This window comes from Podarcis liolepis, assembly GCF_965112155.1.
Source record: "Podarcis liolepis genome assembly, chromosome: 8".
In the NCBI taxonomy this organism is placed as follows: Eukaryota; Metazoa; Chordata; class Lepidosauria; order Squamata; family Lacertidae; genus Podarcis; species Podarcis liolepis.
This window is the reverse complement of record NC_139560.1, coordinates 61,505,538-61,525,511: the sequence shown is the minus strand read 5'-3', so window position 1 is coordinate 61,525,511 and position 19,974 is coordinate 61,505,538. Positions and strand designations below refer to the sequence as shown.

Sequence of the window (19,974 nt, the reverse complement as noted above, 5' to 3'; positions counted from 1 at the left end):
TAGATACCCCAGTCAGCAGTAGGGGACATTTTGGATGGCTACTGCTTATAGAAAGGGTGGGGAACCTCTCCCTATGTCAAAGGCTTCACCCACTAATGGGAAATATATCTGTGGTGCACACCAGGCATTGACATATCCAGAACTGGTGGTGAGCAGGGCTGATACCAAAAAGGGCCAGGGCCAGAATTAACAGTAGGCCACCCGTTTTCTTTCTACCACCCCTCTCTCTGGCACTGTCTGTCTCTCTCACACACACACCTCTTCCCCCATCCCCATTATGAAACATAAGATAGAGAAAAGTCCCAGTCATGCATATAGTACCTTTTTTGTTAGCTTGATTGCTGGAAGGAGGGACGGCTATGGACCAGATCCCAAGGTGCCAAAAGTCATATGAACATTCATGAAGAACTGCAATAGTTCCTACGTTTTGCAACTCCCTTCCATTGCATATCAGACAGGTACCTTTTCTATTGCCTTTTTGGCATCTGCTAAAGATGTTCCTCTTTCAACAAACCTCCTAAAATCTGTATCCAGGTTGGTATCTGTTTTGGATTGGAACTGATCTTTTGTATTTGCTGTCATTTTAAACACTTTCATATTTCTAATACTTTTTTTAAAAAACTATGTGCAGTTGTTTTCAGTTTTTATTTATGTAGTGTTTTATATATTCTGTTGTAAATTGCTTCAGGATGCCTCAAAGGAAGTGACTCATAAATGAAATAATAGAAATAGGACTATAGTTTATTTACTAGAAAATAAATACTACCCTATTTAACAACACTTAAGAGCATTCTTCAATATAATCATTTTAGTAATGCACAAATAATTGAGAGTTTGAAAATAATAGTTTTGATTCAAAATAAAAGTATTTTGTACAGGGCTAGTATGATGCTTTGTTTAAAATGCTTTTTATGTTATGCTTTCATGATTGGGAGAATCCTCCTGCAGGTCACTTTGGTGTCAAAATATTATGTGGTGAGATGACAATATGCGTTAGTACTGCTGATGCTGTCAGTGATCTAGATAAAACTTACCCCCGAGAAGGATTCAGACTTTGAATCCCAGGGTTGTAGCCATTGGTAGTTCTTTTTGGAGTAGATCCATTGGAATTAATGGTCCTGACCAACTTAATTCTATTAATTTCAGTGTGTCTACTCTGAGTCTGGTGGAGTTTGATACAACACCTAAACATGGCAGTTACCATGAAAATGTAATCTTACTGATATTATCAAAAATGTGTACTAAATTATAAAGTGTGCCACACTCAAGCATTATTTATTTATCTATGGTTTGCTTTGCATGATACATCCCAAACTAAATAAAAGTATCAACAATAAAAACATGTAACAACAACTTCAGATCCAATTTGGATGTGGAACGTTTTAATAATGTTCTATTATACTTAGTAATAAGCTCTTTTCTGAAACAGATAACCTTGCATTCTGTATATTTGAATATTTATCTTTTGGATATATCTGCGGTGTGTTAGTATCCCTGAAGAAAGAAAAACAAGAATGAAAGTTTTTGTCTGGATCCTGCAAATATTTCTGCACCAAAAAAGCATGTACATAGCATTGTACAGTGGTTGCTGTACAGTGGTAGGCCTGTAAATTGTAGGTGTATGAGGAATCTACTAATAACTCTTAATGACTGTAACAAATTACACATCCCAGGATCCTTTGGTGGAAACCATGATTCTTAAAGTGCTTTAAATGTATGGTATGGATCTGATCATTGATGAAAGAATAGTTAGCCCCCATTGTGAAATGTTACCCTAAAAATGAGCACCCTCCTCCTGTTTTGGGCAGTGATTATTAGCTATCTTTAACCCTAGTTTCTGTTTACTGAGGCCTCCTTATTCTGTCCTCATTATAGATAGTATATAGGCATTTCTGCTATCATTTAAAAAAAAATAAAACTCACAATTGATAACCCCTGAGTGAGATACTGATGCATGGGGAGTGATCCTGCTTAGCACTGGGCTCTCCTGTGCACCCAAGCCACCCACGAAGCAATACCACCACTCTCCCTTCAATTGCTTGATGTGAAGGGAGAGTGATCCTGCTTTAGTGTTAAATCCTCACTTCGTGCGGTGCTTCATAGGCTCCCAGTAACCAGTTGGTTGTCTGGTTCTTTGGCAGCTGCACAAAGCAGAGATTGAACCCTTTCAGTCCCACCCTTTCAGTCAAGTCCCAACCACAATGCCCTCAAGGGCCAAATGAGGAAGCCTGGTAGGGCAAGATTGGCATGTGAGCCAGGCATTCCCCACCTCTGCTATATGCAACAAAGGGAGGTTGTTCTCACAAAGTACCATCTCAACAGGAGAATAATTATTAGAAGAGCTAATAGTTACGTGTCAGTTATTGATCCAATGGACTACATTTTTTAAAAGCCTGTCCCCTAAGAATGTGTCTAAAGATATAGTGGATCTGAACTAAAACATTCTCAATTTGACTGTCTGATGATGATGGTTTTTAAAGCCATGCTTGCCTTGAAGAGGAGTCACTATTCTTTACTACTCAGTAATGAGATGCCTTGAGGCTTAGAACACTACTGCTTGCTTTCCTCTCTGTGATCATGACCTTGGATACATTTTAGTTGTCCCTTTCTGAAGTTTAAATGAATTTATTACTCACGAACACATTAACAGCAGGTTGTTCTGAAATGAATATTGTAATCTATGACTAGCCTGGAAGTGTAGTAAAAGCTGCCTTATATAGGAGGTAAAAAAAGATGGTAATTTTAAAAGTATCTGTAATAGGTTAGCCTAGATAAAAAGCATAGCTTTATTTGTCTTAATTTTTAAGCTTTTAAAATTTGTAACACTCTGACTATATGTAGTTTAGATGGTCAAAAATCATTATTGTTGCACATAATTTTATAATTTATCTGTAATTTGTGTCATTCTCAAATTTGTCTTTAAACATAGGTATTCTAATGTGCTGTTTTCCACACTTTGCTAACCAATTGGCAACTAAACTTTGCACTCTCAACATAAAGGGTCCAGTAGCTGAAAAAGCTGTATTCCATTTAGGCCTAATGCATTTAAATATGGAAAATAGAATCAGGATTTACCATAAAGCTAGCCCAGTCAGAAGGCCACAAACTGCAGTACTTGATTGAGGTTCAGACTCATAACAGTAAAAAAAAAAAAAGTATTATAAAGAATACACTGTTCTCCAGTGATACTGATCAGGCTTAATGCCTCTGACAAAGCCAAGTGGTAGAAATGTGGAGAACCTGAACAACTGTGACCTACATTGGAATTGCAAAGTTGCCAATAAACTATGGGCAGAAGTCAGACAGTGAATCAACTTTACTCACAGACTTATTTGTGAGTTACCTTTTGGTCTTTTAATGATTGGGCAAATTATAAATTACAAATTTTAATAGATTCCTGTTCAGCCTGAAGGCTCCCAGAAGGGCTTACACAATATAAAAACAAACAAACCCCCAATATACCACAACTACTAAAAGTTAGTAGAACAGAAACATCATAAAAATTGAGTTACACTGACACACATGTCTTAATTCTGTCAGTTGGATTGTGGACATGTGCTCTACAGGGAGCTGTTTTTAAAAACTCTTCAGAAACTTCTGCTTTTCCAGAATGCAGCAACTAAAGGTTTGACCAGAGCCAGTTTTTGAAGGAATGCATGTGATAGCCCCCTTGCCTTTTGCAACAGTTCACTGACTTCAGGCCCATTTCAAAGTGTTGACTAGCTTTTAAAGTCCTGGAGAGTTAATACTTAAAGAACTGTATTCTCTCATATGAGCCGGCCCACTCATTGTTTGAAGTTATAAGTGTTAGCATCCACATTTACTATTACATCTGTGATATTTTCTATGTAATGATTCAGATATGCCATAACACATGTGTTCTGATAATTTGAAGTTCTTACTCCTAGATGGTGCCAACATCTGTTATGGAGCCTATCTATTTGTGGGGGTGTCAGTTTGTGTGGAACAATATACCTCGGGTTTCAAGACTGTTGTGTTATATAATTACTCCTTCACTGAAGGTAGAACAGAAATTGTTTGAAATTACCTTGTTTCCTTTGGCTCAGTAGTTTTTAATTCTTGGATTATTGCTGAATGTATGCTACTCTTAATATCCCGACTATTTACATTGAATTAGATTGGATTGCCGGGGGGGGGGGGAGTATGCCTTTTAAGTAAAATTTCAGTGCTTCAAAAGTGTACGTTAAAGGTGATTGTGTTCATTTCAGGAAACAAACTAAAAGTCAAATGTGTGGGTGATTTTCTCAAAGTGAAAGAGACGACTCCTTCATAGGTTGAACAATCTTGCAGTTCTGAATACTTTTGGGGAGTGAAATCTTGCTTTTGTTTTCCCTGTATGTCTTGACGTCACTTAGGAGCTGGGTTCTCTTGTTCACTTCAAAAGGATTCATTAGCAAGGCTCTACAAAAGGGGTTAGCAACCTTTTTCAGCTGTGGGCCAGCCCACCGTCCCTCAGACCATGTGGTGGGCTGGACTATATTTGGGGGGGGGGAATTAACAAATTCCTATGCCCCACAAATAATCCAGAGATGCATTTTAAATAAAAGCACACATTCTACTCATGTAAAAACACCAGGCAGGCCCCACAAATATCCCAGAGATGCATTTTAAATAAAAGGACACCTACTCATGTAGATCTGTCTGCGGGCCAGATTTAGAAGGCAATTGGGCCGCATCTGGCCCCTGGGCCTTAGGTTGCCTACCCCTGCTCTACAAATTGTGCCTGGCCTTGGGACCAACCAAAAACGTGTAGTTTCCAGGACCTTGCTCCTCCTCTAAAGTATAGAAATATAATTTCTGGCCTCATGCCATGCCTTTGAGACTGAACTTTTATTTTGGCACTGTGTTACTGATGCACTCGAAGCACCTTGGAGGCAGGGCACCAAAATGAACAAATCGAAAAGGGGTTGTCCCTTTCATTGCACTGTGTTTTGAACACTCTGAGAAAGATGATTCCTGCTGCCTGTTCCACCACCAAGCTTGGGTGGAAGCTGGGGATTGGTCATGTGCATCATAGAGTAGTAGAACTGAGGTGACTGCTGCACATTGGGGATGTTTCTGTGCTAGATGACTACACTGAGGAATCATGGGTTAAAGCGTAAATTGTAGAATGCAAGCACCTGTTTGGAACATGAATATAACTGGAACAGAAGTTATAACAGATTTGCTATTTCAGGCAGCTTCACAGCATTGTAAACAACTACCAACAGCCTGTTGGTAGGTTCTAGTAGTAACTTTGTCAGCTGGGCCTTTGTTAGTCTAGATATAATTTAAAAACATTCTTTCTTTCTTATAAACAGGGAATTGTAAATATCGTTAAGGAATCTGTGAAGAGTATTGTTCCAGCTTGGCTTCAGAGATATTTCAGGCAAAGCGAAGAGGAATCCCCAAGTGAACAAAGGAGCTTAGAGGAGAATGTAAACTATCATCCTGCCTTTGAAGATGATGATGCTGACAATACCCTTGAGATTGATGGACGAATTACTCCTGAGCCAACAAGAATTACTTTAGATGGTAGGCTAAAGATCTTCTCCAACCTCACAGCTAGCTTCTAACAATTTGTTCTAGAGGTCTACTTACAAATATCAAAACATTTTAATGGTTTTCTTAACTGCAAACTGAGGGATGCTATTTTATATATGTCAAATATTCTGTTAAAAGAGAGTAATTACAGACCCCTTGATATTCTGGTGCAGGGGTAGGGAAGCTCAACCTACTGGCCAACCTTAGCTTGCCAGGGGTTCAAATTTTCTTCCAAAAGGCCATTTTTAAAACCACACCCATCTCCTAATCTGATGGGCAGATGACGTCAGCAGATGAGCAGGAGATGGGTTTTAGTTTTGCAAGTTCCTGTTCCCTGTGAGGAACAACGCACGCATGCATGCATGCATGCTCGATCTTTGCAGAAAGCAGGATATGTTTCCCTGTCCCCATCAGCTGATGAGCAGGTCTTTCAGTCCTGCCTGGTTAAATCCAACTCTATAATTACGCATCCTCCACAGGCCATCTTTGACAGGTGGTTGAGACCTGATGTCAATATAAGATCAGAAATAATGGCATTCCCAAGGGTATAAGGAAAGTTTTCTTGTACGCAACCGCGGCCGTGAGGGTGCGTATTGCGACATACTGGAAAAAGAACAAACTCCCTACTAGAGCTGAACGGTTACTCAAATTGACAGAATATGTGGATTTACCATCTCTTTTGGAAAGAATCGGAGACAAGCCCAAACAGGAGTTCATTCTAGAATGGGATAATTTCAAGAATTATTTGAAAAGCAGCTGTAACTTAAGCATGGTTACAGCCTTTGAATTATTTCTGTAAATAGTACATACGAAGGAAAACAATATCGAAATAGAAAAGAGAATTTCCCCAAAACAATAATGATAAGCTAAAGCAAGATGCTTAATATAAAAGAAAATATGGAGAGGATGGGAAGTCATAGGTTCGTGTAGAAAATACATAGTTGAAATTATATTTATCTTTTGTGAATATTGTTATCTTTATTAGACTGTTTGAAATGAAGATGACTACATGTTGTATATATATGGAAAATGAATAATAAAGCATTTTAAAAGGTTTTTTTTTAAAAAAAATCAGAAATAATGGGAGAAATAAAAATCTTCTTTGCCCTCCCCTGCCAAAAATCTTGCCCACCCTGCTCTGGTGTGTGTTACTTCAGCATTATTGTGAAATGTTGGACACAATGTTTTGGTCAACACCATTTTACCTACCAGCTTTACCATGCACTGTTTTTTGAGACCAACATTCTAAGCATTGCACTAGTATTCAATTATAATTCTGGGGTTTTAAAACATTTTTTAGTATACCTAGTATGGCAAGAGATGAACAAACTCAATCCCTGTCTTGTGTGTTAAATTCAGTGCAATATATATGATCCTGCTGTGTGATAAGGAGATGTGCATCTCTAATTGCCTTACCACTCCCCCCTCCCACCAAAAAGTTGATGTAGATGTTCAGTAACTTCTGCACAGTAGGGTCTTGGCATCCAAACCTAAGCTGAGAGATTTTTAAGTGCTATTCTTTCATGTTCTCATCCATTCTCCTAGTCTGAAATGTTGCTGTGAAATAAAAATTTAATCACCAACAATTAAGTGATAAGGTTACCATTGATCACTACTAATATATATATATTTTTTCCAAATGGAACCAAAACTTTGAAATGGTAACTCTTTGCATTGCATGGGTAGCCTCTTTTTATATTATTATTATTTTATTTATTTATTTCAATTTATATACCACCCTTTATCAAAAGATTCCAGGGTGTTTAAAAACACATTGCAGAACATCAGTAATAAAAACGTCATTAAAAACAGTGACAGACAGCCTAATAGCCTACCATTAGGATTATTGGAAAGAGAAAATGTTAGTCATGCAGTTCCCTTTCCCAGAGATAGGTGAGTAAATGCAGTTTATAATCTAGAGAGCTGATACACTTGAACTTGTAGCAAAATATTTTTATAATTATTTACATATGGATAGATAAACAATTGTTTTGTGGCTTTCAAATTACTCAGGGTGGTATTCCTTGCATTTCAGATTTAACTTGTCAGGTTAAAATATTCTGTTATTATTAGGAATAGAGTATAGATTGGCATACCCAGGATCATCTTTTGTTTTGTTTTTAACGTCGCAACTAATGTTTCACTGTCAGTGCCATCATTTATATTGTGTTGTAGTAATGTAGTACTTGGAAGAAATGTAGTAGCTATTCTCAGATGGATAGATGAAACCATACATGTATGTGGCACAAGTTAAATTTAGCTTATCGTCTATTTTTTACACTTGAAGCTTAGCAATAGAAGTAGTGTTGATAGTAAATAGCTTTTGACTGTTCCCTATGCATACCTGCAACTTAAGATAATTCTGATTGTGCTGCTTTGTTCCTCTTTAGAGCCCTCAACAAGTAGATCTGGTTTAAGCTTCACAGATATTTTAACAAGACCCTCTCTCCACCGGAGTCATCTTAATTTCAACATCTTGGATTCCCCACCTCCACTTTGTCAACCCTCCACATCATCTGCATTTCCAATTAGTAATTCTGGACTTTCACTTGGAAAAGAAATGAAAGATTCTACCTCTCAGCATGATGATGACAACATCTCAACTACAAGTGGCTTTTCTTCGAGGGCATCTGATAAAGGTAACAAAGTTCACCAGAATCATTAGGATCTTTTTGTATGATTATTCCATAACGTGACTAGGTTTTGTTATACTGACATCTCTTTAGAAGAGATGGTGCGCAAATGGCAGATATTAACTGTACATTTTAAGACTCTGATGTTATTAATGCAATGTTATTTTGGGGGAGTGGGGAGAGGCAGCAGATTATGAGGGAAGGAAGTTATCCCATGGTCCTTTGATGCAGAGAGCCAAATAGGTGTGATAATATATCTATGCTATTTTTCACCCAAAGGACCCCCCCCCAAAGCAGTTTGCAAACAACATGAAACACAATTAAGAATAGGAACAGATTAGAGCAGCAACTAATAAAACACAGCAGTATATTTTTAAAAGAACACAGTAACAACAGGAGTCAGCCATCACAAACTAGTCTTGGAGAAAGAAATTAGTCACTTTTAAAAGCCCATTGGAATGGTATACACCATTAAGGGCCAGTGTTGTTGTTCTTGCCAGGGTGTGTGTGGAAAACCTACTAGATCAGAACTGTTAAGACACATGTATCATGAATTCCTACTTGTTAAATTATATATGTTTTCCTTTTGGGAAAGGAAGAGGGGAGAAAACCTCCATAGATCTCAGTTTCTTCCTCCTTTCACTCCATTCCTCACTTCTTTCCCTCCATCCCTCCCTTCTTTCCATGAGCTAGATAAAGAAAAGTAGTGTAGTTTCTTTCAAAGAATTTCTGGACTGCAAAATGGGAAATGTAGGGGGACAAAACTTTAATATTGTTATCGTAGTATTAATCATCACTATTTTATAATATAAATAAGGCATTGATGCAGTTGTGTACGCATGTTGTCTTTTTAGATATAACAGTTTCAAAAGTTGCTTCAGTACCACCTCTTTGGTCCTCGGAGAGTGAAAGACTTGTCTCCCTTTCTCAGCATTCAGCCACCAGCTCTAAAAAGCCTGGCTTTAATCTGTCTGCTTTTGGAGCACTTTCCCCTGTAAGTACTGCACAACGTTTGCTTTAACTATGTTACTTCTGTATCCATTTTGCTAATTAGATATCAATGTGTGTTTGCAGTCACTTGGTAATGCATCAGCTTTTAAGACAAGCCAGCTTGGGAATTCTCCATTTTATCCTGGAAAAACCATGTATGGTGGTGCAGCTGCAGCAGCAAGGCAGTCTAAAGCACGGATTACTCCTTATCAGGTAACAGAAATGCTGGTGATCTATGGAGGATGTGAAAGAAGAAGCTACTTATATTAATAATTCTGATAGAGCTTTTCACTTTGTACTTTCCATAGTATATGCATACAAGTATTTCATTGTTTTGGTAACAATAACTTTAGTGATGCAGCTCTGGAATACAAACGAATCTCAGCCTGTTCTGGTTCATACGTAACGTTAAATTATGGCTACTTAAAAAACAGAAATGAGTGCTTGTCAAGCCAGAAACTCTGTGTTGTCACCACCCACCTTTCCACTGGCAGAAATTCACTCTTTAGAGGGTATACCTGGTGGGCAGGGCAATCTCCTTGCCAGTTCAACTTACCACCAGCCTCACTACAGGTCACTCTTGTGGGCAGCTCTGGATACTGTAAAAGAGAAAAGGCGGGAATGCCATTTTGGAAGGGATCATGGCTTAAAATAATTCTATTCAGTTTCTAAACAAGTCATTGTTAAACCATGGTCTTCGAAGCTGCCTTGTTTACCTAAGCCACTTGTTTTCATCATATGTGAAATGATTTTGCGCAACGAAACATAAACTCTAGCAACGACCTTCCTTGTAGCCAAGCAGGAGGAGAAGAGGGAAGGATGGAGTTTGTGAGCCTGAAACTTTGCTCATTCTAGCTCATGCACATAATCTTAAACTGGGTTTAGTGCAGGCTTCCTCAACCTCGGCCCTCCAGACGTTTTTTTAGCCTACAACTCCCATGATCCCTAGGTAGCAAGACCAGTGGTCAGGGATGATGGGAATGGTAGTCTCAAAACATCTGGAGGGCCGAGTTTGAGGAAGCCTGGTTTAGTGTTACATATGAACCAGAGCAGTGGTAAAATGTGGCTTAGCATGACTTGCAAATGTCCAAAAGGTTAGTTGCTGAATTTGGATGTGACAATAAAGCATTGCAAGAATGTGTCATGGTGAAACTTGAGTTTGCATTGTGTGAGGGCATAACAACTATAAGTTGTAAACTCTTTGTGGGCAGGGACCTGTCATCTGTTCCCTCTGAAACACCTGAAGTCCATGTTCACTGATAATGTATATATGACGGATATTAGTATGTATGAGGTCTACAGAAAATACTCTCATTAAGCTACCTGGGCCACGTTGAGTATATTTGAGTCCTTTCTCTCCAAATCCCTTCTAGACCTTTGGAGATCAACATGATAACTGAATGTAATAGTGTGTATACCCAAAGCTTCAAATCACACAATATAACATCCATAATCTTGTTTTTTAAGACACCAGTAAGAAGGCAGATGAAAGCCAAGCAAGTGAATGCACAATCTTACGGAGTGACAAGTTCTACTGCACGGCGCATCCTGCAGTCTCTGGAGAAGATGTCAAGCCCAATAGCGGTAATTTTCTCTCTTTGAAATGTTATTTATTCAGTACATAACATGAAGCTTTCTAACCCTGTATTGCATTAGGCAAACTCTTTCTTTGAATACATATGGTTTAACTTACTTCAGTGCTGTTGTTTTTCCAACAGGATGCTAAAAGAATCCCATCTTCTTCATTTTCATCTGTAAGTTAGTCTTCAAACTTTTTTATTGCATGGAGTTGTTGTTTTAATCACGCTTGTTAATTTGGGTGTTTTGTTTTCCAGCCTGTGGAAAGAAGTATGCAGAATATCACTGACTTCCATTCACCAAGGAAAAGGGTAAGTTAACTTCCATGTCTTAGTTGCTTCTGAGTGGTGTAGAACTGCTTTATATTTTATGTTTGATATGCAGCAGACATGAAATTGCCTATGGATTCTACTATAGATAGCTGCTGGTATTTGCCTACTTATGTTTTTAAAAAATCCATTTACTTGGTTTTGAAATTTGGAACCTAGAGCAAATGTTAGTGGAATGCTAAATTAAGCTTTCATAAAACTAGTGTTGTAGTCGATGAATAAATTCATAACTTGCACTGCATCTGTATCTTCTGTCTTTAATATACCTATCAGATCTGTTTGTGTCATCCAGACTAAAATGTGCAACAAGGAGAAAACAAGAGGCTTATGTTTACATGCTAGAGGTGCCATATGTAAGATTAAAGTTAGCGGAATAAGTCAAAACTTTCACATGGTTTGCTAGATCTTCTGTCCTCAATGAGAGTTGTTGAAGATACCGTTGTGGGGAAAATACCATTTTGGAGGCCCTACTCTAAGTGTAACAGACTTTAGGAAACGGTATCCCTTTGTGAATAGTGGGTAGAACCTAATGAAGTCAATTTTTTAAAAAATCATTTATTTGCAGGATTGGCCAGGTATAAGCAAGCACTATTTCAGCTTAAATTTGCAGGTTGTTGACTCACACTTGTGCAGAAAACATGGAACACTAGCTAACAGGCAACAGAAACTAGAGATGTCAGAAAGAAAACTCTGTACCCAGCTGTCATTAAGTAAAAAAAGAGGAATTGTCTATTCATACTGTAGTAAATGGTTGGCAGCAGTAATTCTTGGCCAAGAAAGGTTTGCTGGTGATTTGCCACTGAAGTGAGTGAGCTGTCAACAGTCCACTTAATTTCTTGAGTAAAACAGTTACAGATGTCTGTACAGTTGGTATTCTGAAGACCTGTGTCTTCAGTCTGGAACTTATCTACATTAATCAGATAATTATAACTTATTTTTAATGCCTTGAATTGTTCAAACAGTGATACTGAGTTTTTATAGTGAACATCATTTGGAAGTTGCACATTACTTTCACGGCCTACTTCCATCAAAATAGCCTTTCCAAATTCAAAATTTTTGTCACTATTTCTGAACAAATAATATTTAGATGCAAACCAGTTTTATTGTAGAGGGCAGGGGGAGAGATCATTACTACTTGTAAAGATAAGCAAAAAATTGGACTCGTTTTGCCATTTCCTGAATACAGCACTACAATGTTGGATTAATACTAGATAGTAGTCATTTGTCTAGTTCAATGGTTCTCAAACTTTTTTTCACTGGGCCACACTTTCAGAATAAAAATTTCCTCAAGCCATACTGATATGTATATGAGAAATACATTGGGAAACCATATAATGGTGATGGGATGTGCTAGAAAAATCACAAAAGGGTCTTGGATTTTCCTTCCTCCTGAGCCGTCAGCTTCTCAGGAGGGTTGGTGGGACCTTGCAAAACGGTGTTGGAAATGCCGCTGACATTAGCAGAGGGGAAAGTAGCACTGGAGGGAATTTTCCCCTTCCATTAGTAGAACAGCTGGTCCAAGGCACTTCAATCTATGAAAAGGGACCTTTGCATCCAGCCTGGTGTCTGCATACAACTCCCTTTCACACCTGCACACTCCCATTAGGCTCTATTTCATGTGGAAAGTCCATAGAATTGCAAAAGTTGAGCATGATGATGTTAGTTTGTCAGCACCTGATATCAGATTCTCCTATAGACCTAACCTAATTGGTGCACATGACCCACTCCTTACACCAATCAAAATGTGCAGAAGAGATATTAGTAGAATGCCAGGATTTTAAAAACTTTCTTAAAATGTTGTCTAAAACCAGTACATCTGAAAGCAGTGTGTTGGACTTGTGATGACATCCATCTCCTGTAGAAAAGGAACTTACTTACCTTTGAAAAGATAGTTCCGCCCACTCACTCCCAACAGACAGGGCTATGCAAATCAGATGTTTAACTGCCATCCTGTGTAGAAGAGAGCTTTCTCCAGCCAGACGCAGCAAGCAGGGAATAACTCCAGAGATCCTTAATGCTCCTGGATAATACAGTGGTACCTCGGGTTACATACGCTTCAGGTTACAGACTCCGCTAACCCTGAAATAGTACCTTGGGTTAAGAACTTTGCTTCAGGATGAGAACAGAAATTGTGCTGCGGCAGCAGCGGGAGGCCCCATTAGCTAAAGTGGTGCTTCAGGTTAAGAATAGTTTCAGGTTAAGTACGGACCTCCGGAATGAATTAAGTACATAACCAGTGGTGCCACTGTAAAGGGACAGCAGCCATTGACAACAAAGACGCAAGATCAAACATGGGTATCCTCACGCCCAATTAGGACTGACTGAGACCCTCACAGCAGGGTTTTTCAAAAGTGGGTCCTCAGATGTTGTTGGAAAACAGCTCCTTTCATCCCCAGTGGGGACCCAAGTTTGAGAAACCCTGCCCTACAGCCTGAGACTACCCCCGCAACTCCCTCTAGTAGTAAGAAACACTTCTCCAGGGTGGGGAGGAAACCCTTCATGCAGATTAGGAACTTAACACAAGAAGTGCAGTATTCTCTTTTCCTACAGTAAAAATACATTCACTGTATTAAAAGCTGTATCCGTTCCACGGTGGGAGACCCGAGACACCATCTGCTCCCAGGCATAGAAGTAGACACTTTCTAAAACAGGAATTCATGTATTGATCCGTTTCACCAGTGTAGCTTTGAAGACTTCCCTTCCCACAGTTTTAGGGTCAAAGGGATACACAAAGGCAGGGCTTTACTTAGTAAAAATAAAATAAAAATAGAGGAGCTGGTACTCATGTATTGATAACAGTGCCATGAGTGTCAGCACAACATGGCTGACATTACAGCAAAAAAGAAAAGAAGGTATCGAAACTTTACTAGTGAGTACTGTCACACAAAAGCCATACATGTAGCTTATCTCTGCAAAAGAAAATTCTGGAACTCTTTTAATTTCCTTGCCAGACATCTCAGTTCAGGTCTGACAGTTAACCTCTTGATGGCAAGGTTTGTGGAAATTTCCTAGCAGCTCCCCAACTAAATAGGAACATTTCATGAGTCTTAGGTAACCACAAATTGTTTTTAAATAAAATTGGTAATAAGGGATGCATTTGTTCAAGACCATTGAAACATGTGCATAACCACCTTTCATGTACAGACATGGGGGGTTACATACATACATAGCATTACCCAGCTTTATTCAGATTGGTTTTGATTAATTCAACACTGTTTCATTTAAAGGCTGAATCCCATTATCCTCCAGTCCAGAAGCTTGTGACTCCGAAGACCGTTCCACTGTCAATGAGTCGTTCACAATATTTTAAACCATCTCTACCATCTGCTACCGAATCAGGCAAGATTCGACAGAGAATAGAGATGAACCATAAGGTATGTATACTTCAAAGCTGCTGACTCTACACCATCTTTAACCACAAGCTCCCTCTTCCCCAATACCATCACACCCTGATCTGATGGGGCACCCCAGTGGCTGCTTTACAGTTTAAACGCTCACACACTTCCTTTTGACAGTATCAGTCTGATAACTGGGATTCCAGTGGATCCCTTTAAAAGTTGTAGCTGGATAAAAAGTTAACAATTGATTTCACAATTAATCTAGTTCAACACGGGGGGGGGGGGACATTTTACTGGTATCTCATTCCAAACACACAGTCTAACACAGAAGCTTCTAGGGCACAATGTTATCTTGAAATTCCTCATTTGACTATCAGGAAGCCCTAGAGGAGAAAGTGGGAGAGATGAATAGGTGAAATACTATCCTCAAAACTAAATATTCACAGTAGTCCAAAGAACCCCAGTAGCCTGTTGTTGTTGTTGTTATACTTTATTTTACTTTACTTACAAACTAGAATCCAGTGTTTCAGCTTTGCACTATGCAAGCAGACTCCTGCATCAAGATAAATTCAACTTGCAGAATTAATGGAGCAGAATTAACCTCCAGGATAAAATTTACACCTGGGGTTGAACAGTTCTTAGTAATAGGGTTTGGTTTGTGGGGGGTATACACAGAAATGTTTAGAATTATTTTATGGAAACTGAAAACGTATAAGCCAGTGCTCTTTAAGTGATATAACTACAAAAAATGAAAATTATGATGCAGCGAAAATGCAAGGTTATTTTGAGAACTTGCTGAGGACAGAAAGGGCTTAGGTGTTTTGCAGCTTTACCTTTCCATTTATTTCAGTGTGGTAGATTGGACTCCTGGTGGGATTAGGGTTAAATGTTTTTTAAAAAAAAAATGAAAAGGAGGGAGGAGGAAGAAACCTAGAACAAAAGACCCCATAATTGTTGAGTAGTTCATGGAGTATGACATGGGTAAGATTTACTAAAGATGTTGTACAAATATTTCAAGTTGCAAAAACCACATTAGCTTGCTTTTAAGTTGGCAGAAGTTTTTGAAAGGGAAATTCTTTTCACATTTTCTGCATTTTGTATCTCAGAATGTATCTGAGAAATTAAGTTCATTCTCCTATAGTGAATCATAGGGAATTAATTTTCCTATTGAAAATAAATGAACTTGCTTATTTACTGAGGGTTGTATCTAATGGCAGCTTTGCATTAGTGGAAGCTCTTCTGCTTGTGAAAGGCAGGGGAACCTGCCAGCCCCCCTTGCCAATTGCAGCCCATTGCACCATTACCCATACAGTTCTGGAGGGTCTCCCAACCCTGACCAGAAATTTGGGGGAAACAGGGCTGCACTGGGTAGGAGGGAATTGGTGAAAATCAAGTGTCCTACCTTGCAGAAGTGCTTCCACTACTGCAGAGCCGCTATTGGATCTAGCCCTATCTCTGTGATCCTGCAGGATGTTTTGTGGAGTAGGTAATTGCTGTAGACAGGCATTGTCACATGAACCTTGCTCATAAGAAATACAGCTTGTGGTGGAAGAGATTTATTTGGATAACTTCAGGCAGCAGGGGGCAGTAAAGGAGTACTTCTGCAAAAAGCCATATAAAGCTTAAGTGTACATGAGAAAGGCATTTGCGTAAACAAGGACCAGTGGCTTCCTGTTACATGCTCCAACGTTTAGTCTCTCTCTTTTTTTTAGGAATAGCGAATCAGAAAAAAAGAATTAAAACCTAAAGTATATTTTTATCCTTTACAGGGAGTACAAGAGAAAAATCTGGCAGCAGAGCAGAAGATAGAATCACCAGAAAGGTATGTGATGTATATCCTAAATCTAAAAGACATATTATAATTGCTCTTATGGGTTTTTCATTAGTACCCTGTTCATTTGTCCCTTATGCAAAGGAGACAATTAAATAATAGGCATAATAACAGAGATATGTTTATGTAAAAAGTTTCCAGAGGGGTAGCTGTGTTAGTTTTGTGTTGCGAAAACAGTAAAGAGTCTTGTGGCACCTTGAAGACTACAGTGCTAGTATGGCATGGATTAGAATCCACTTCATTCGCAATACAATTCTTCAAGTTTATATACACACTAGGGCATGGATTTGAAGGCTCTGAGGTCAGAGGAAAAGGAAATGCAAGAAGGGCAGTCAGTGTTTCAAGTGCCGCAAGACTCTTCTCTGTTTTTACTTAGGAAACAGAAGTTCACATTTAACGCTGTGCCAAACCATGGGTTAATGTGAATGTGCTAGCTGCTGATATCACATCTGCTTTCTTCCTCCCTAGTCCTTTAAGCTCAGCTCAGCAAGTCAGCTGTAATCCCCCCCCCCCCCCAGTTTTTTGCTTTCGTTTTCCCTGCTTGCTAACTTTTGCCACTTTGCCATTTTGGGCAGCTTCGCTTATCCCCTCCCCCCAATATATATTGATATATCACTATTATCAGTTTGCATATACATCCTTTGTTGCTGCTTTGTTTGTAGGACCCCGAAAAGCTATATAACATATATTTGATTCTCTTTCAGCAGCGTCACAAACCCCAGGTTCAGTTCCTCTGCAACCAATGGGCTTCCTCCTTCAGTAGGAGTTGGTGGCGGCAAAATGAGAAGGGAAAGAGGTGTCCACTATGTATCAAAACCTGCACAAGAGGAGGTAAGATTATTTGTTCAACTACACGTGTGTGTGTGTGTGTGTGTGTGTGTGTGTGAGTGTGTGTGTGTGTGTGTGTGAGAGAGAGAGAGAGAGAGAGAGAGAGAGAGAGAACAATGTGTATGCATGAATGAAATTGAAGTACTCGTTTATGGAGTAGTTTGGAGCTTCAAAGCTGTTTATTCACAGCCTGATTGAATGGACAAACTTAGTATTTTAGTCATTGGATGGAATCCAACATAGGGCAAATGTTCAGCAGCCCAAGGATTTTTCTATGTGCAATGGAACACCTTCCTCCTGTGCACCCCTAAAGCTATTCCGCGACTTCTCCCAACCTTCTGGAGCAGATTTGTGGAGGATGAGGAGGGGTGAAAGTTCTATTGCACAAGTGGGAATTCTTGTACTGACAGGACTCGCTAGTAGAATACTGTCCATTAGATTTAGACAGCTTTCCAAGCCTATGCTCTGCTTTGTAGCAGAGTATAGGATTTATATGCAGGGTTAATACTCCAATTTAGGAATGGAAGAGGAGGGGAAATATTCTAATGATATAGGCACGCTCTGCAAGGTGGCTGGGTGTGGCTGTGTATAGCGCTAATCAGCACCAAATTACAGCAGCAGAAAGCTGTAGCTCACTAGGTTTTTATAAATAATAATAATTATACTCCATCCATCTGGCTGGGTTTCCCATGTTTTGAGACATAGGTACAATTCATGGTATATTGCTTTCGCTATTACTGAGGAAGGCTCTGTCTGCAGGTATAGGAGGGCACATGAGCTATAAAACAGTCAAATCCTGTATCACCCCAAATTTCATTTATTGTGGTGCTTTTATTTACCCTGTATGTACTTTTGGTGTGGGGTTGGTTTTTTTTTTAGTTGTTTAGGATTTCATTGATAAGGTCAACAACAGTTTCATTACTTGTTGTGTTGCTTTCATTTTTTCCTGCCGAAATAGGCTGAGTAGAACTAAAATGTAGGTTTCAGCGGAACTTGGAAAATAATTGCATCATTGTTCCATTCTAGGAAATTGATATGCCAGTGCTACCAGAAATATCTTTGCCCATCAGTACGTCATCTTTGCCAAACTTCAGCTTTGGCCTGCTTGCTAGCAGTACTACTGTCTCATCTACGCCTGTCAGTTCTGCACAATCAGTGGCTAAAAAGGTAAATTGTGCATGAATCAAGGTTTTGCTTGCATATTCTACCTGTTCTCTCCCGTAGATTCACCCAAACTCTTTGTCTATTCACCTGACTTTAATTTTCAGCCATGTGCTATTTGAGAATCCTTTAAAGGACAGCCCCACCCTTCACTGGCCCTTTCTTTGCCCACCCTGAGTGTGTCTGTCTGTCTGGAATGTATCCTTGAACTGTGAGAATGCCGCTTGCCCGGATGGAGAGAGGGTGCCTCTGACTTCTGCATGGCTAGGATGTAAGAGTTGCATTGGTTGCTTCACCCACTTTTGTTTCTGGTCCCAGCCCTTCACTGGCGTGCGATCTGTAAAAAAAATTGTCCCAAGGCAGTTCGTGCTTTGGGCTTTGTAGCACCCCTGCGGTAATGGTTCATGATAAGTGATTGTTGATAGTAACATGGTTGCCATATTGGTGATATCAAGGCAAATGTTTTTTCTTTTTCTTTTTAAAAAACTGGCTTTTTATGCTTGTGTCAGCTACTCTGAGCTGCTGCATAGCAAGCTCTTTATGGGGGTGGCCTTGTTCAGTGCAACAGTTTGTCAAAAGTTTACGCAGCAAGCTTTATGGAGATAAGGCTTCAGTTCTCTTTGTAGGTTTTTCCCCTTTGGCAGTTACAAGAGCTAAGAAGTTAGGAGCTCAGAAACAGAATGGGTATTGTCAACAACAGCCATGTCCCCAACATAATCCGAGAAACTGTTGTTTGTTAAGGGTTTCCTACCAGTTCTCGGCAATCTTTGAAAACTGCAGTTCCCAGGATTTATTGGGGGAAGCCATGACCCTTAAAGCAGTGTAAGAAAGAGTGCTTTCAGGGTGTGCTGTGGATGTGGCCCTACTGCTATAAACATTAGCACAATTGCTGTGTCTTATTACAAACTGCTTTTGAAACTCTTCTTAGTCTTCTAAACATCTTGTCATATGTTGTATAGTGTATAGGCAGAGAAAAGGACAGCTGCTGTTTGAGAAACGGAATGGATTGCTTTGGATCCATGCCAAAAGTCACCTTCTAATTTGAGCGCATTTGTTTTTGCATTATTAACCAGTGACTTATAATTCACTTCATTCAAGCTATTAAAATGCAATTCTTTTAAATAATTAGGTGCAACCAGCCAGTAATGCTAGCAGTCCTGTGTACAGATTTTCATCTCCAATTGTAAAATCAACAGAAGCAGAAGTGCTGCCATCAGTGACTGTAAGTAAAAAATGTATAAGTAATACTTGTGGCAGAAGAAAGACAGGAATGATAGAGATAAAAATCTGTTTAATACTCACCTTGGAAATTCAGTGTTAGGAACCAGAAATCTGCAGTTCACATTTATGAGCCTATGTAAACTAGGCTGTTGTTTTCTTTTGACTTTTAAATTTTATCTCCTGCCAGGCTGGTGCATTCAAATTTAGTGTTCCTGTTGCAAAATCATCTGATCCTTCAAGACCCAAGGATACCGCAGTATTGCCTCAGAGTAATGCAGGTAATTAAGTTAGCATTTAATGCAAACATTTTCTCCAGGTGGGGAATTAAGATTGAATTTTGGTTAGGCTTTTAAAACTTTCCATTCTGTGTGACATCAGAAGCAAATGTATTCCCAGCCTCCATTCTGAGTACAATCCAGTTTAAATAGACCCTTATCCAAGCATATGTGTCTGACTTCCAATGAAATATATCATTTAGCTTCTATGGACAGGAATAAGTTTGTGCTTCATCCAGTAAGCTA

General features: G+C 39.2%; 1 protein-coding gene and 1 long non-coding RNA gene across 9 annotated transcripts in view; one reads left to right on the top strand and one right to left on the bottom strand.

Annotated features, from left to right (window-relative positions):
- NUP153 (nucleoporin 153) overlaps positions 1-19,974 on the top strand; it is a 43,804-nt gene that overhangs the window by 7,229 nt on the left and 16,601 nt on the right. For 3 of the 6 annotated variants that reach the window (XM_083519036.1, XM_083519035.1, XM_083519038.1), the window contains exons 2-14: positions 5,322-5,535; positions 7,935-8,183; positions 9,032-9,171; positions 9,252-9,380; positions 10,635-10,751; positions 10,886-10,921; positions 11,003-11,056; positions 14,302-14,448; positions 16,182-16,234; positions 16,951-17,074; positions 18,098-18,238; positions 19,362-19,454; positions 19,641-19,731. In XM_083519036.1, coding sequence (XP_083375162.1) covers positions 5,322-5,535; positions 7,935-8,183; positions 9,032-9,171; positions 9,252-9,380; positions 10,635-10,751; positions 10,886-10,921; positions 11,003-11,056; positions 14,302-14,448; positions 16,182-16,234; positions 16,951-17,074; positions 18,098-18,238; positions 19,362-19,454; positions 19,641-19,731 — 1,588 coding nt within the window. Of the gene's footprint in view, positions 1-5,321; positions 5,536-7,934; positions 8,184-9,031; positions 9,172-9,251; positions 9,381-10,634; positions 10,752-10,885; positions 10,922-11,002; positions 11,057-14,301; positions 14,449-16,181; positions 16,235-16,947; positions 17,075-18,097; positions 18,239-19,361; positions 19,455-19,640; positions 19,732-19,974 lie in introns of all 6 variants that reach the window. The other 3 variants (XM_083519034.1, XM_083519033.1, XM_083519037.1) reach the window with 1 other exon arrangement.
- LOC310714392 lies at positions 5,553-12,946 on the bottom strand. 3 transcript variants are annotated; one of them, XR_014529692.1, is made up of 4 exons: positions 12,860-12,946; positions 10,861-11,003; positions 9,648-9,766; positions 5,553-7,101 (listed from the first exon to the last, which is right to left on the bottom strand). It is a non-coding gene; the product is annotated as an uncharacterized lncRNA (long non-coding RNA). The 3 variants fall into 3 exon arrangements; XR_014529694.1 differs by lacking the exon at positions 5,553-7,101 and adding an exon at positions 9,266-9,400; XR_014529693.1 differs by lacking the exon at positions 9,648-9,766.